At 44.6% G+C, this 17,045-nt stretch overlaps 1 protein-coding gene across 3 annotated transcripts in view; it reads right to left on the bottom strand.

Annotated features, from left to right (window-relative positions):
• FHIP1A (FHF complex subunit HOOK interacting protein 1A) overlaps positions 1-17,045 on the bottom strand; it is a 389,114-nt gene that overhangs the window by 20,198 nt on the left and 351,871 nt on the right. For all 3 annotated transcript variants that reach the window (XM_085641659.1, XM_085641660.1, XM_085641661.1), the window contains 2 exons: positions 14,219-14,397; positions 12,058-12,196 (listed from right to left, as the gene is read on the bottom strand). In XM_085641659.1, the coding sequence (XP_085497785.1) occupies positions 12,058-12,196; positions 14,219-14,397 (318 nt within the window). The remainder of the gene's footprint in view (positions 1-12,057; positions 12,197-14,218; positions 14,398-17,045) is intronic.

The following is a 17,045-nucleotide window of genomic DNA, read 5'->3' as shown; positions in this document are numbered from 1 at the left end:
ATTAAAGTAACATTATGGTTAGTATTAGAATTACAATTTGGAAGTTACAGTTTTAACTGAATGACAATGATTAATAGAATATGTTTAGAATTATTACTTTACTATATTAAAAATAATTTTAACTCGGGTTGGGTTAGTATTAATGGCATGCAACAAATTAAAAATAAGATTAAGGAAACTGTTAGCATTCAGAAACAGTTTAGGCTTAAGTGTAGAGGAAAAAGTGAAAGTAGGACAGCCAAATCGAACAACATAAAGGTGAGTTTAATGTTACAGATACCTGAATGAGGCAAAGGTAGGACGAAGTAAACTTCGGGAAGCAAATTTATGAAGAAGCAGGGTCGGCTTTAGCACTGAAGGCGCCCCGTGCGACAATGCTGGTTGGCGCCCCCCCCCCCCCATGACCCCCTTCTCCACAGATTACCTCACTACCACCATTCAACAGTGCCCCTTAAGTCTCCATAACCTCTCTTTCTCACATAAATTTCTTTTGTTTTATAGTGCTACTCATACCAGTGTAGAGTGTCAGAGCACCTTACGTCACACACATTACACAGAGGCAAGGAATCATACATGTGTAAATCAGTGCATTGGAAATGTTAGATAAGGCAGAAGTCCACAAGGTGTAGGATCCACGTGGCATCCATACTGGTAGACAGTAAAGTTTAATAGTGCTTGGTCTGTAGAAGCACAAACTCAGAATTTAAAACGTAACACCATAGTTGGGAGTTGTCTTTACTAATATGAATTGATTTCTACTCAGATAAACCCTTTTCACAATATTCAAATAGAGCAAGACTGGGGGAAAAATCATAACTCTCTAATCTATACCTTGCAGTTTGCATGCAGCTTTTGATGAAAGTTAATAGGTCACTGTTCTATATTAGGATGTTAACCTATAAACTGCAAGTAACAAAAGGATATATCTGACAAAAGCAGTAACCCAACTAGCTACATTATAGGCACTTTGCGATCTGCATGATACAGGTGCTTTGCAACAGGCATATTAACCCTCTGCGCTACTTTAGACGAGTCATAGCTGCCACTAGAAAAAACTCCGATCCCTCTCCAGCTGGTCCTTTAATCACTAGAGTTATCTTTGCATTTTTATTGATTGCTGAAAACTGCAGTAGACCAGCAAAGCACGAGCTTTTAAAATCACAATATACATGAAAACACAGCGCCTGGTGAAGTCACCGCCCGGTGCAGTGACCCCAGTCGCACCGTCCTAGAGCCGGCCCTGTGGAGAAGTCATTGAAGTAGAAGTAAAGATCTAAAACCATATTTGTCTGACACGTGCATTGGGTCACCCTTCATACAGCTAACAGCAGTACACAATTAGGCAAGGGCAACACTTCGCCAGTTTTATGTGTGCACTTCAAGGATGGAACTCTAGTTCCTGACTAAATGTGAGCCTCTAATAAAATGCTTAATATGCCTATAAACTCTCACCTACATAGTTAGGAAAAATTTAAAGTTAAAGCAAGTATAGAAGGAGGTAATAACATGGTTAAGAAAACAAGTAGGGCCTATTATGAGTTTGCCAGTGACGGAGCAGGACCGCCCGCTCCCACACCGCCAAACCCATGTTTGAACCACCAGCTAGATTAGTTTTCTCCTGTCTGGCGGGCATTTCTTTGCCGTTCCCACAGCTGTGCCTATGAAACAGCCACCACAATGGGAACATCAAAATCAGTACATGCTTGGCATGGACTGCTGCAGTCCTTGCCGTGCTGGTACTGGGGTGCATACAGACAGGAGGACACAACATATGCCCCCCTGCATGCACCCTATGGTGCAGAGGCACAAGGGGCTCCTGCACGCCCCCTTTTTTTTCTGACTGCCACACTTTTCACAGGGGCGGCTCCTCCACATTGGCAGAGAAGTGTCACCCCACTGGCTCAGACTCAGCAGGTGAAAAATGTAACGATATACTATAATCGTTTTATTTTTCATTTGCCGGCTCTAAGCCAGCGTGTACAGGGAGGGGCGGGGCCAGAGCCATGAGGGGGTGGAGGAAGACTGGTGTGTGAACTTATAAGTGAGCATGAGTGTTTGGCCGGCCGTCTCAGGCTAGCCAAAACACATGCTCACTTAGGTTTCTCCAACCGGGCTGTATTGAACAGCGGGGTTGGAGAAACAGCACATACTCCCTATCCTGAGCAAAGCAGCCCACTCAGGCCAATCCCTGCGCTGCTCTCACAGCATGAGAGCAGCGCGGGGATTGCACATGGAGTCTCTTCTGCTGTCCCAATGTCTGCTGCGACCAGGAAGCAGCAGAACCCCGATGAGGGGTCTCTGATCCCTGGAGGTTGCGGTAGTCCACAGGTGGCCCGATTACCCTGGTTGTAATAGGGCAGTCGGAAAACTGCCACCGCCGTGCCCCTACGACTCTGGTGGTCCATGAACCGCCGGACTCATAATAAGCCCCTAATGCAAAATAAAGTACCATGATAATTAGAATCTTTGTCTGAGAACTGCATAACTAGTGGAGAAGAAGACTATGGTTACATATAAATGTAGAACTAGCCTTATGAAGATTACGCCACCTAAACGTGAATGAGGAAGGACCAGAGGAGAAGAAAAAAGTAGAGAAAACAGCCAAGCATGAGTATTTGATGCAGTCACAGAAGGAAATCCATTAAAAAAATATAACTCAAGTGGAGGAAAATTCTGAAATGTGAAATCGAAATCTGGCAGCAATTATATGATTTGAGAACAGTGATAAAAAGAGTAGCAAGACGGGGGAGTATCAAGATGAATACTGCAGCAAGAACAATATTATAAAGATCTTACTGTACAGTGACCAGGTGTCAGATACAACACAGAAAAGAAGACCTGTTAGTCCGGGGGAGAGGAGCAGGCCTGATCTTTTCAGGGAAGTTTGTTACAACTAATCAGGGAAAATAACATTTGTTCTGATAATCTGGGCTTCTAGATTTTTTGTTTAAGATAAGTAGGAAAGCAGGAGGAAGTAGAAGAGAAAAGGGCTGAATGGGAGGTGATAGTAGAGTTAACATCATATTTGATGTTTGGAATGACTCATCTGTAAAATCCCAAGCTACATTTATGCAACAGTTGTATAGTTCCAGAGGGCGCCCTGTCTATAAAGAAGAGTATAAAGATTGTGATAGTTTAAATCAGGCATCTCCGAGTAGCTTGTGAGCTACTGATAGTTCTCCAGCTATCTGTCAGTAACTCTCCTGTGTGCATCCCAGTCTTCTCAATTGGAACATTTTGCTTGGCTAAATTAACATATATATGACAAAACTGTGTATTCCAAGACGTATTTGATTCTGATTGATAAATCGTGTGCGGAGACTTATTTCTAATATTTTTACTTTTGTGCCAGGGGCACCGAGGCTGGCATGAATTACCTACTTGTAGGCATTCTAAAATGACAAAGCCTTTTTAGGTCTCGCCTGAGCCAGCGCATGCGCTGCTCTTGCGAGACATGTAGTGAGTGGGCTTTCAAAAGTCCGACCACAGCTTTTGGGATGGCATAGAGCGTGTGGTTACGCACACAATGATGAGCAGAGGCACCATCTGGCTTTCCTCTCTCGTCATGGTGCGCGCACACCACTCGCCAGATGTGCCTCCCTTTTTTTTTTGTTTAACTTGCAATGCGAGGCGCGCGCGCTTTTTTTCTTTTTCGCTCATGCCTTGTCTGCCTGACTCAATTTTCTCTAGTCTTGTCGTCTTCCCTTTGTTTTCTCCCATCTCTTGTCTTTTCCATCCATGTCTTGAATTATTTTCTCCCACTTATTTGCTTTCTTTCTTGTCTCCCATTCTGATTCATCCTTCCTTTTCTCCCATGCTTTGATTTTCTCTCCTTATTTGCCTAGTTTTCTTTTCTTTTCTCCCATGTGCTGTTATAATTTCCATTCACATCCCTTTATTTCCTTTCCCTCCTCTGCTTCAATGACTTTACTGATGTGCCTCAATTCTTTTTGTCTTCATAGCTTGATTTTCCTTGCGTCTTCTTTGATGTTTCTTCTTTTGTTTTCTTCCATGTCCTGATTTCCTTTTCTCTCCTGCCTAGGTTGTGTATTTCTCCCAAGCCTTGATTTTCTGTTTCTCCAATGCCTTTTTTCCTGTAATTTGTTCCATGCAATGATTTCTTTTTTACGTCCATGCATTAATTTGATTTTTTCTTGCCCCCTCCAACTTCGAACTGGCTCCAGCTGGGAGACCTCACCAATCCAGCCAACCCCGACCGTCCCTCCCCTCCCCGACAGCATCAGCAGCTCTGCCCCGCCCCCCTCCTGCTTACCCCTCCCATAGTGAAATGTCACCAGAGCGGACCCACACACCCCACGTGGATCACGGGTCATAGATATGTGGGGCAGCAGGGCTCCATTGAGATGTCACTTATCAGCGTGCGTTTACGAGGAATACATTAATGCACAACAAATCAATCAATGTAGGAAACACAACAGAACGTGTCAATGTGAAGGCGCCAGTGTATTTTCTGCAGTTAGCAAGAACTTGTGATTGAAAATACAGCGCTCAGTGCAAACACAAACAAGAGTATTGGGGGAAAGAGACTGCAGATGGTGTGCAAAGTATCAAAGTCAACCAATGTCCATGAGTGGGGTGCTCTGTGCTGGATTATATGTATAGTTTGTGTATGGGGCGAGTGCGCCAACATGATTGTGCAACAAAAGGCGCTTGTTCTAACGAACGAGGCGCTGTTGTGACAACAGGTTAAGGCACCGCCAGGATACACTGTGTTCTGTTTCCGACACTGACTGCCATGTGAGGCGATCATACACACCTCTCACACGGCGAGCAGCTGAGAAATGATACTCGTTCCAACGCTGCTGTTTTCAACCTCCCCTCCGACATCGTCAGCATAGAGGCCACAATGGTCCCAAGCCAGCCTCAGCCTCCCCCTCCCAGATGGCATTGACCGAGAGGCCTTGGTAGCTGTTTCATCCTTCCCCTCCTCTTCGAACAGCATCAGCAGAGAGGCCACGCCCCCTTCCCCCAGACGGTTTCAGAAGAGAGGCCTTGCAGCCCAGCCTTCTCCTGCACCCTCCCCACCCAAGATGGCATCAGCAGAGAGGCCGAAACACTACTGACCCAGCCCACCCCTCCCAAGATGGTTTCAGCAGGGAGGCCTCGCAGCCCAGCCTTCTCCTGCACCCCCACCCCTTTCAAACAGCATCAGCAGAGAGGCCACAACACTGCTGACCCAGCCACCCCCCCAGACGGCTTCGGCTGAGAGGCCTCACAGCCGACTTGGTGCTATTTGTGGGCCTAGTTTTGATGCTGTGATCCCTTCTGGTCTGTGCTCAGCATGAACCCGTGACCCCTACTGACAACACAACTCCCCTCCCAAACACTGCATCAGCATAGAGCCTTGGAAGCAGAGCCCCACCTAGTAAACATCCAGGTTTTAAAGGATTTCCGGAACTGCCTAAGACCAGAATTCCGTAGTGCACTTGGTAGGGGATGGCACCGGCACCTGGTCCGAAAATGCTCTACATTCGGTTTACCTTTTTCCTGAACCAGGAAACCTGCTACAGTTCATCGACGACTCTCTATGCCACTCCAAAGGTGCTAATAGCTAACAAGCATTGGCATAGCCAATAGGTCTCACCTTTGGGACCTAATAAGTCTTTAGCCATGCAACAGTTTATGTTGTTACACCAAGGATATTGTGCTGCATAACTAAATACTTATAAGGTCCCAAAAGCGAGACATATTGGCTATGCCAATGCTTGTTTACATTACTGCTGGTAACCATGCTAATGTACAGAGGTGATCACTGCTGGTTAACTTGGACATGGTGGGCACTAATGTAACCTGCCTGATTTGGTAACTGTTACAACTCTAATAATATTAGTAGCTTGCGATGATTTTCGTTTAACACAAATAGCTCTTATTACACAGAAGGTTGGAGACCCCTGGTTGAAAAGTTCACTGTTATATCTGGCCACCCACCATTTTTATTGTTGCAATCATAATTTGGTTAAGTGAATGTTCACCTTCTTACATCTCACAAGAACATAAAAAGAGACTCTGTTGAGATGGATATATACTCTTCAAACTTTCTTATCTGTGGGAATGTTAGCTTGTAGAAGACTGGAGTTTCCCAAGCTCAATTTGTATGTTATTATGACATAAAACAAAAAACAGATTTAAACATAAAGAAAGTCACTCACTGTCTGTAACAATGAGAGTTACCCCTGAGTGTGTGAAGTGAAACCTCAGGATATTTTTATGAAAAAGAGATAAAATAGTTTCATAGCTAATGAGTGAAAAAAGTCAGAGGTTTAAAACAGAATGAATGTACCACCACCTCTGCTAGATAGCCAAGATCAATTAAGAAAAATAGACTGGAAGGCCTGACAGAAGGAGTAACCATGTTAATTCGTACCCGGTTTATAGTGTTAATTTTTGCTGTTTTTGGTGTTAATTTTTGTGAAATTAGATGATATTTTTCTGGTGTTGTCTTAATTTATGAAACTCAACGAAAAAAATGTTTGCGACAGACAACTTGATTTTTTGAAGCATTTCGGATTTTGCATGCATCAACAGGAGGGGATATATTATCTGGAAGGGCCAGTCACCTAGAGCGCATTGCTAAACAGGGCACTGATGAATGGTGGCAAGTCAACTTTCTAAAATGTCCCTTTCTGCCTGACATCTAGCAAAGATATCTCTAAGGTGAAGTGGCATTACTAAAGGCCAGCCCTCCTCCTCGGAAGGATGAAAGGCTGAGTCGCCGCAGGGAGATTCAAAAGACTGACTTGCACAAGGTTCTCAGCAATGAGCGGTTAATCCACGCTGCTACGTTAGAGGGGCCATCTTACGTCCTCCATGCTGAGCGGCATGCAGATCTGATATTACTTACGCAGCATCAATGCCCACAGTCCTGCTGTTCAGGCAGCGGCACTTTTTAAACAAGCATTTGCAATGCAATTGGTCTCACATTTGTGAAAGTTCGAGTTGCTGTCATTGTGTTTTACTAATTTTGTTTGTTTGTAGTGGAGTGGATGTATGTGTTGTTTGTGGTGGAATTATGTGGTTTACATCGGAATTCTTAGTTGTGGAATTGTGTGGGGTGGAATTGTGTGGTTTGTAGTGCATTTGTGTAGTGGAATTATGTGGTATGGTGAATAGAAAAGGGTGAGAGCTGTGTAAAATAAATAGAAAGCAAGAATGAGAGGGATAGGTAGTTTGTGTCTGAAGTGGTGAATTAACTGTAGATAGAGTAGGAGCAAAAGTGTGTGAGAAAAAGATAAAGACGGGGCGAGAAGGTTTTAGATGCACAAAGAGGGTGTGTTTGTGTACGCAGAAGATTCCAAAAGAAGAGATGAGTGTGTGTTTGCAGTTTGGATTTTTTTGTGCCCACCTCAGATTCAGACACATTCTTCCTGCAAGCCAGACCTGAACTCAACGAGGTATTTTTCTACTAGTCAGTTGTGAGTGGGAGACTGCAATCTTTTCTCACACCAATCAGGTCCTAAGACACCAAGGTGTTTTTCTTTACATTATAAATAAAAGACGTGGTTATTTTAAACGTATGCGTGCAGAGACTGGATTTATTTTTTGCTATAATTCCAAGATAGCCACACCAGGTATGTCATGCACGTTCTTAAACCATGTATGGCAGTGTTATTGTAGACGTGTGAGTAGGGAGACTGCATTCTTTACTCAGACCAAACCAGCCCCGACCACTCCTAGGTGTTTGTCTGTTGAGGACTCCCTGAACTCGCTGCCTTTCACTATCTACAGAGCTGCAGGCGGCCTTCGGCTGCCCTAGCGGGCCTGAGCAAGGGTTATGTTCGAGCGCCGAACACTGCAGCGAGCCTGACTCCTAATATGGTAAGGGGGACCGAGGCATTGACATCATAGCGCTATGCACTATGTGTACCGCCATGTGGGTGGGACGTTAGTATTCCAACGCAATTTGGCTTGGAGTGCTGTTTTCCTGTTGTCTCATTCACTTATATAAGCTTTTAATGAGGCACGTTCTTCCCCAGGCTGCCTAGAACTATAAATGTATGTAAACAGTTGCCAATATTGAACGTGTTTAGACTTGTATGCCAATGCCAAGGTGATGTACTCTCCAGAGCTAAATCTTAGATCTTGCACAATGTAGCAGCGTTGCTATAATATTTGCCAAAGGGTGCATATTAGCAGACTGGTTACCGACGCTGGCGAAAGTTATTCTATAACCTGCTATGCACCTCGAAGCTCTGAAGTAGTGCTACACATTTTCCTGCACCGACTCCTTTCCATTGGAAAGCATTCCAGTTAGGTGTATGAACATCATTACATCGGCAGATGCAGTGCCAGCAGGTGGTAGCCACCACACAGGGTTAAATGTAAGGTGCAGCTGCCAGACAGCCAGGCAAGCCCATTAGCATGCACAGGTCAGCACTAGGGTTCCTGCAAACTGCCCTTAAATGTGGTGTTTTCCTACACCACAGTGCAATGCTTTGGGCTTTCCTTGCACGCTGCTACCGGTGCTTTTGGTCCTCAACAGAAGGGCCCAGGCCTGCTTTCAACACCAACAAAATACCATAAAAGAAAAAGCTGCTTTTAGGTGGTAGTAACACAGAGGACTGCCGTGAGGAGAAGCAACACGAAGGCTGCAGGTGAGGAATGAAGCATAATAGGGGTGAAGCAACACAGAGAACTGGGGGCAGAATCAACACAGAAGGCACGGGTGGGGGAAGCAATATAGAGTGCGGGTAGGAAGCGGCATGGTCTATGATACCAGCAAGATCACACGCAACCCTACCATGGCAGCAGTGGTGCATGTTTGCCTTCCAGTCAAATGCAGGGATGTCATGTCATTGCAATATACCAGCTAAGGTACAATTAAAGAGATCTAATCCAATGATAGCAACAATACATCCGTGGTAAATCCATTACAACATCAGTCCTTTCTAATTTTACAATTGTAGTTCTGTCCTCACCTTGCCTCCACTGCGGCTCCTGCAGCCAGGCATTTTCAGATTGTTGTCTTTTCACCACCCAGCTCTGCCGATCTTTCTTGCACATAAAAAGCCTGCTAGGAAGTAAGTTCAAATTGCCCACTCATGTGGAATTGGAAATGGTGCACCATAAAGCCGTGATGCTGAGTGTCCCATTAAAATAGGGACATTGTTCAGGTTTTTATGTGGCTAAGACTTCTGAATCTACTGTGCTCCAGCCGTAGAGCTTCGTACAGAATAGTGTAGCGATGGCATTGAGTGTTGTATAAACTTGTCTAGGGCAAAAAAAGTGAGCATGCCCATTGTTCAAAAAAAGCACCCTCTCGAGGACTTTGCTAAAAGTAAACAAACTGTTAAGACATTTTAGAAGATGTACTCCAGAGAGGAGTTTGAATGATCTTTCTAATTTAGCGCAACATACATTCCTGTAAGGAGCCAAGTCGGAGAAAGATTAATGTAGGCAATAGTGAGAGACTACATTTCCAGCTATAGAAAATGGCCCATGCGGACGGTATCCTGGTGCCCCACCCGGGCGTTCACGAGTCTGGGTGAAGAATGTGGAGATCTTGAGGCAAGCAGCACTGAGCAGGGGGCGAAAGAGCACAGAGTCATAAAGCGGGCCCCGGGCTGAGCCTTCCCAAAAAAATAAAATAAGAATAACATTGTGCAAAGCGTGTGCCGGAAGCGCGGCAGTCGTAAAAAGGATGTTGTGCTGAGCTTCCCTAAAAGTTTAAATAAATAAAAATAACATGGCGTGAAGCTTGTGCATAAATTAAAAGAACATTGCCTCCATGAAGTTTATGCCACGAGTGAAAGGCTCTATTACATTTAAGGGCGGCGGTGGCGTGAATCGGGAGCCACACTAAGTGGGAAGTGCTGCTGTCAATGTAGAAAAACTGTTAAAATGAGACAATGGTGCCAGTCAGGAGGGGGCACTGCCATGCCAGCAGCAGGGTGACGCTGACGAGCGTGTCCACATCTTCTGTCCGCCCATATGTGTGGAATCCGTATTGATTCCAAAACGCCCTTGCATGGCAAAAGCAGCGCATGTGCGCTGCTAACGCCAGGCGAGACCTAAAAAAGATTCAATGACCTGTCAGACCAGCCTTTCTGGCGCTGACAAATTTCCCTGCAGGCCAGTCTGACCCTGAAACGGATTGTAAAGTGGAATAGTTTGAAGCTAAGTTTGAGATGGAAGGTATAAAACTAATAAGTTGGACAGCCAATCGAGTGTGCATTCTAGGGTCCTCAGACCAGCTGTGTGACAAAATGGAACCCACTTTCAAATTCTTATCTGATCATTTCTTTTATTTCTATCTGCAGAGCATTAAAAAAGTTGTAATAATCGCGTGCTTTAAATAGGCCAGTACTGTCCGGTACAGAGTACCGGCACTTTTTAGGTCTGGCCTGACCCAGTGCATGCGCTGGTCTGGCGAGACTTATTGAGAGTGCTCCAAAAAGTGCTACCAGGCAAGCCTAGAGCTACAGTGCATGTGTGCGGGCACGCGCGCCGCGTTTTACCACGGCCGCTTTGATGTTTGATCGCGATCACTTTCGCTTTGCATAGCCAATAGGTCTCGCTTTTGGGACCTTATAAGTATTTAGTTATGCAACTGTTGCATGGCTAAACACTTATAAGGTCCCAAAGGCGAGACCTATTGGCTATGCCAATGCTTGTTTATTTTGAGAGTGAGAGTACTGGCACTTCTCAAGGGAAATGCCATACCTTTAATAGTAGCGTACCGGCACTTCTCAGAAACAAGCAGGTACTCTGTTACAGCGTACCTGCACTTCTATTTTTCCATTTCAAGCACTGCTTATAAGGAAACTGCAAATGACACAGGTCCATACAATCCTCGTTCTGTTAGCAGTAGGCCGGAGAGACCAAATAAATGTTGCAGTTAATAAGTCGCCACTGGCCACCATTGATAAACTCCATACACGGTCTGCGTGGTCTACTTAGATTTTTGGCTATCAAGCATTGGTTGAATATCCCTACTTGTCCCACCTTCTTGCCAGCTATATTCCCAGACTTCAGTCTCCATCTGCATCACTGAATTCAGGTACCCAAAGGGAGAGGAAGGCAGGCAAACGCTGGTGCTCACCTGTGGAACAGATTGCCGTTAACAGTAAGCAAGCAAATTCAAGCTGTTCCAAGTGTTCAAACTACATCTTTTTCTGCCTGCTTTTCAAGCAATTTACATTAGCAATCTCGACCCTCCTGCTTTTTAGCTAATATCTTGTTTCCCTACACGCGCGCATCTGCCAGGAACCTTTTTTGTGTGATGTGGCTTCCAAGTACACCCCGACGCATCCCACAATGCAGCACGTGGGGCCGTCAAATAGCAAGGGCAGAAACTCTCATTGGCTGAAGCCTGGTGAGCTCAATGGGTGTTGCGCGCCTGGCCTGAGGGGACCCGAAAGGCTTATGGTCTTGTAACTGACACAGCATACACAGAACTCACTGCTCGCTCCGCGCGTGTGCAGAGCAGCCGGGCAACAAAAAAACTGAAATTATTAACCAAATGTAGTCATTTAGAATTTCCCAAGTGGAATAGAAAAAAACCCACAAAATGTCGATAGAGGAGTTCAACGGAAGAAATAATAATAATAATTAAAACTAGAGGAGGAAAGCCGAGACTGACGCACATCTCCTTTAGGTTTAGAGTTGCTATGGTTACCACTGCAATGCCAAGCTGAAAATTCACGTTATACATAAAACATACGTGAAAAACCGTTTAACTCCCGCCGAGACCCTGTGAAAATCTTAGTACAGCACTGGTACAGTATTTTTACTTTGTGCATTTTCTCATGGGAACGAAATTCAAAATAAAATGGGCGATATTTAATAGGAGACATTATATTTTGGTCCTATTTTGATATATCATATTCCAAAAAAAGCATATTTTGAAGGCCATGGAGCTCTTTCTTGTCATCTATTTTCAGAGTCCCAGTGACTTTGGGAAAAGTACCTTTGGCAACAGACCTCTGCTGTCGCCTTTCAGCTCCCGGCAGCCTCGGGTCTTATCTTAGACGTGCTTTACACGTCCTTGAACCCTCAGCCGATGGCTGGGTCGATGCATACTCTGCTGTTAATCTTTACCTTTGGTCAGCAGTTCGATGGTGGCCTCGGACACATCCGCTCGTGACAGCAGGTGCTGCTGGGCCTGCAGAAGTAGTCTAGGGAAGTCCTTTTCCACGGATGCAAACTGCTCAATTTTATTCTTCACCGACGCCAGCACCTAAAGGGGACAAAGCAACAAATGGATAGGGGTGGTCATTTCCTTAGTTTGAAATCATTTACATGTTCAGGTTCTAAGGCATCCCCGGCAATAGCTAGGAAGTGTTGAAAGGTTTAAATGTCCCTCCTTCCTGTTTGGGGCACTGTGATAAGCGAGGCGAGTTAACCAATTGTAATTATTCAATACAACAGTCTCTATGCCGTACGTCATCACTAATAGACAAAGGTGCAAGAATAAAAGTGGCACCTCCAAACGTTTAATGTGAGATTCATGGGGATTTTAAAATGGAGAACTGGGGTGTATTTCTGCTTTAGCTCTTAGGCGAACTAAAAAAAAATTAAATACTGCAGAGGCGCCTGCTGGTTTTATAACATAAGTCCCCTATCAAGCTCCCTTTGTTGAAAATCACCGGTGACTCTACAACACAGCACAGGAAGTTTACATTCTGTTTGCAGATATCGACCATTGTTTGACAATAATGCACTTAGTCCTCGCATTTAGTAAATTAATAAGAGTTGTGCTGGTGTGTGCAAAGTGCTGCGGTTGTTCTACTTTTCCCTTTGCATGCGGAGAATCGTATGCCTGACTTCTCCACATTGGTTGGTAGCTTAGTCAGGGTAGAGACCTGTGTTAGTAACCAACTGTGCTTTCAACAAAACAGTAAAAAGGGACTGTTAAAAACAATATACATGGGCTAGCCTTGGAGGTCACACCCTGTAGGACCAAGATGTAGACCACACCATTGATGGGAGGATTTTACTGGTTATTTGAGCTGTGGTCTCTGGTTGCTGCAATAGCATGAGGGAACACCACATTTTTTGCACTGTTGAGAGTTGGGTCCTTGGCCTTATAGAGAAATTCGGGTTATGTGGCTTCTCAGGAGATTCTGAAAGGTTCACTTGTTTTGCTGATATACCAACAAGAATAGCATAGCTAGCTTTGGTAGGTACGACCCAGACTTGGTGGTAGCATCTCAGGTGGAGTTTGTATTGAGGTGTGGTTGCCTTAAATCAAAGTTTCATGGGTGCCAGCTTCAGATTTAATCCTGGGTTGGATGCATTGAATAGGGATTATAGAGGTTTTGTTTTCCGTACATGGAGGGGTGTGTCTGAGTTAAGTGTTCTGGAGAAGTTAATAAGTAGAGTCTTCAGAATTTGCCCAGATGTGGCACTTGATGTGTGTGTGTGTCATGAAGTATGACTCTTAGTCCCAAAAAATGGGCAACTTTTTTAAGAGGTCTAAATAGAAGTAGTGGCTGTGGGGAGTGGGGGTGGAGAAGAGACAGGATACCACTGGTCAACTGAAGAATCCAAGTTCAGGGAGACTAACTGATGATGTGGAACATTTCTGAAACTTCTGCACTGGAGCAGGGCCATTTTAATGGTGATGGCAGTAAGAAAGTGACCTGCAGAAAAGGGATGGTCAGTAGATATGTGTGCAATTAGACCCAACAAAGTGACCTGCAGAAAAGGGATGGTCAGTAGATATGTGTGCAATTAGACCCAACATTTTCTAAGGAATCCCTGAGCCCTTTCAAGGATACAGGTTCGACAATATTAACTCCCTAAATTGATTAACATGTACACACTCCAATACATTTCATGTTTTCTTTTAATAAAGTACTTCCTCAAACACTACTCAATTTTCTACTTATACTTTGGCACCCATATTCTTACTCATTTGCATAATAACTAAACTTAACAGTTTTTAAAGAAATGGAAACCGGTACAGCATTTCAGTTGCGACATTGGCCATTCATTTTCAATATCTATAAGTAGAATGCTGCAAGTATTAAGGGCCTGATGTGCAAAAATGTTCTTCTCATTCTGTGTCTATGAGAAAATGTGTTCGTACACATGGGCCTTGGTCACCCTCAAAGAAGCCAACGATTTTCTGACCCATCCTGAAGCGCTCTACTGAAATGGATATGGAAGCAACAGAAATGTATCGATAAAATGCAAAGGTACGTAAACAAGAAAGCAAAGCAGCAGGTTCTGACGTAAATGAGGCATGCATGAGTACCTGGTACAAAGACCGCACGCTAGGCTGAAAGACCATGTTGGTGTTGAGCAGGAAGGAGCGGATTAAAGGCTGCGGGTAACAGGCCAGCTGCGTAATGATTCCAATGAGCAACAGGTTCACATGCAATGAATTGTCCAGCATGTTCTCCAACTTTGAGAGCACTACGCTAATGAACGGTCCTGTGGCAAAATAAATATGAGAGGAAATGAGGGTTTGTTAAGCATGAGCACTCGAAACAGGCTGTAGACAAAGGATAACGAGAAACATTTCACTGAATCTTGGTTCCTCTCCTGACTACTCCCCAATGGCCACCCAGCAGTGATTACCTCATCCATGACATCACTGGAACCTGGGCCGGACTGCCCATTTATTCCTTCGGGCATTTCCTCAGGGGGAGAGCCACTGGAGGCTGGTTTTTGAAGGCAGAGGGCCGCTGCTAGGGCTTTTGTCCCACCAGATTAATTGCTGGAGGCACAGCGGTGCTTTAGGAGAGAGAGGAAGAAGAGAGAGGAAAAAGAGCGAGGATCAGAAGAGGAGGGTAGCTGTCAGTGGTGCAGCCGGTGAAGTGGCACGGGGCTCAGGTAGTCTGCATCAGCAACAGTTAATTTAACAATGATTTTTCTTCACAAGTACCTTACCCTGCATCTGTGTCTACTCTACCTTGGACGATGAAGGAAGGCAGTGCAGAGAAGAAAGGGCGAGTTAGGAAAAAAGAAAATTGGAAAGAAGGTAGGCATGGGAGAGATGATACATTTTTGCAATTAAAAGGAGGTGTGGGAAAAGAGAGGAAATGAGAAAAGATAAGAATAAAAATGATATAAAAAAGGGGTAGAGACAGGAAGGGGTATGGTGGTGAAAGAAAAATAGCGTGGAGGGAGAATGAGAAGGAACAAATGGAGAGGGCACAGAGAAAAAGAAGGAGAAACAAGGCGCTATGGAGAATCAGAGGATAAGGGAGAAATGAAAAGACAGCCTGGAAAGAGAGAAAAATGAAAAGGCCAAAATCTTAGGGGGAGGAAAAGGTGGGAGAAGAGGGAAGGAAGCAAGGATGATAGAGAAACACGATAAGAACAAGCAAAAGGGGATAGGGAGGATTAAGAAAGGGGGCAGACGTTAGGATGTCAGAGAGAACTGTATAAAGTCGATGAGTGAGAGAGAAGCAAAGACAAGATAGAGATGTGAAAGGGGGAAGGCATAGAGAGATTACAGGAAATAAAATGAAGGCTGGTCGAAAGAGAAAGGCAGGATGCAGTTAAAAGAGAGGAGGGAATGAGGGGTAATCGAGGGAAAAGAGAGATTTTAGGGGAATGAAGGAGAAGAAAAAGTGAGAAAAGAAGGAAGGACAAAGAGAACACGTGAGAATTGGACACGAAGAGAAAGACAGAGGAAGGTGTAAAGAAAAGGCAGTGCAAGTGGAAGAGTGGCATGAGGGAAGAGATAGGGAGGAGAGGTAAAATACAGGCAAAATATGGAACCGAGACTACTGCAAGTGTACCCATCATTGGTGCAGCTGGTGTAGCAGCACCAGTGCTCAGAAGTGGGAGGGGCTCCTTGCAGTATGGCCGTCTTTAAAGACTGGCTTTAGAGTGATGAGCCCAATTCTATCGCTTGCATTAGGGCACAGAGCACTCTTATTAAGTCACTAGATCGGAAGCAAGCAGAGCTGGCGTGAACATTTTTCTCAGGGTTGCTTTTTGTCCCGTCCGGCCCTGCCTGTAACCTGGGTTTAATGCAGTTTCGTTCACTGTTGGGAACATTTTCTTAATGCTGACAGCCAAGTGGCAGAGAAAACAGTTTCAAGATATAACTATAGAAAGCTGTGCTCGTAGGAAGTGGTGGGACCTGCTTTTCCTCTGCCAGGCTATGCCACAAGAATATCCACTGTCAGAGTATCCCAGATTGGCTTATTGAATGTGGCATGCTTACCCTTTGGGTACAAGTATAAAGGTGTGTTCTCTCTTTTTTGTGGGATATTTACTTGATTTAAGTGCATTCGTTTATTATAACTTGAGACTAGGGCCTTTATTGACGGGTATTTGGCATAGAGCAACACAGCCAGCCATTTTGTTGGCTACCTTTTGCCAAAGTGAAAGGGCAGGAATCCACTGTATTTATGCAATACGGCGCGTTCCTGTCCTTCCTCCTTGTGCTGGCGCCGTTTCGGCTGCCTAGCACCATCACCAGCACCCTTGAACCATGTGTAAACATGACAAAATAATGTACTGATAGTATCACAAAATGTGTCGCATGATGCTGCATAATTAGCATTTTCTTATCACATAATTTAGTAAATTCTGCTGAATAATTTGATCCTTCTTTCCTGTATAATTCCAGTGGCTCTGCCTATACCATGCAGCTCTTTGATGACAGTCCATAGGTCACTGTGCTATATTAGGATTGTAATTTATGAACTACAAGTAACAAAGATCTTTGTGACAAAAGCAAAGAACAACTGAGCTATCCACTTAAAATACAGTTATGTGATCTGCATAGTAACCCTTTGCCCTAGTTTATGATCAGTCAAAACAGCCACTAGACGAAATTACGATCTGTCTCCAGCAGGAACATTAATCACCAAAGCTATCTTGACAATTTTATTGTTGCTAGAAAACTGCTGGACACACAAGGAATTCTGCAGCCAGTGCGTTGTACTTTTTAAACCTGTGCTATTTCTAAACACTGCCCCCACTGCCCTCTTGGCCATACTACCCCCCCCCCCCCCCCCCTCATCAGCGCCAGGTGTGCCTGCACCAGTGACATCGCCCTAGAGACAGCCCTCAGTCTAAAGATAGCACAGAGAAAAAGGTAGGTATGCAATGCATCTTGG

The sequence above is a fragment of the Triturus cristatus genome, chromosome 2_2 (genome assembly GCF_964204655.1).
Source record: "Triturus cristatus chromosome 2_2, aTriCri1.1, whole genome shotgun sequence".
Taxonomy (NCBI): Eukaryota; Metazoa; Chordata; class Amphibia; order Caudata; family Salamandridae; genus Triturus; species Triturus cristatus.
Note: the sequence above shows the minus strand (reverse complement) of the source record. Positions and strands in the feature narration are given on the sequence as shown.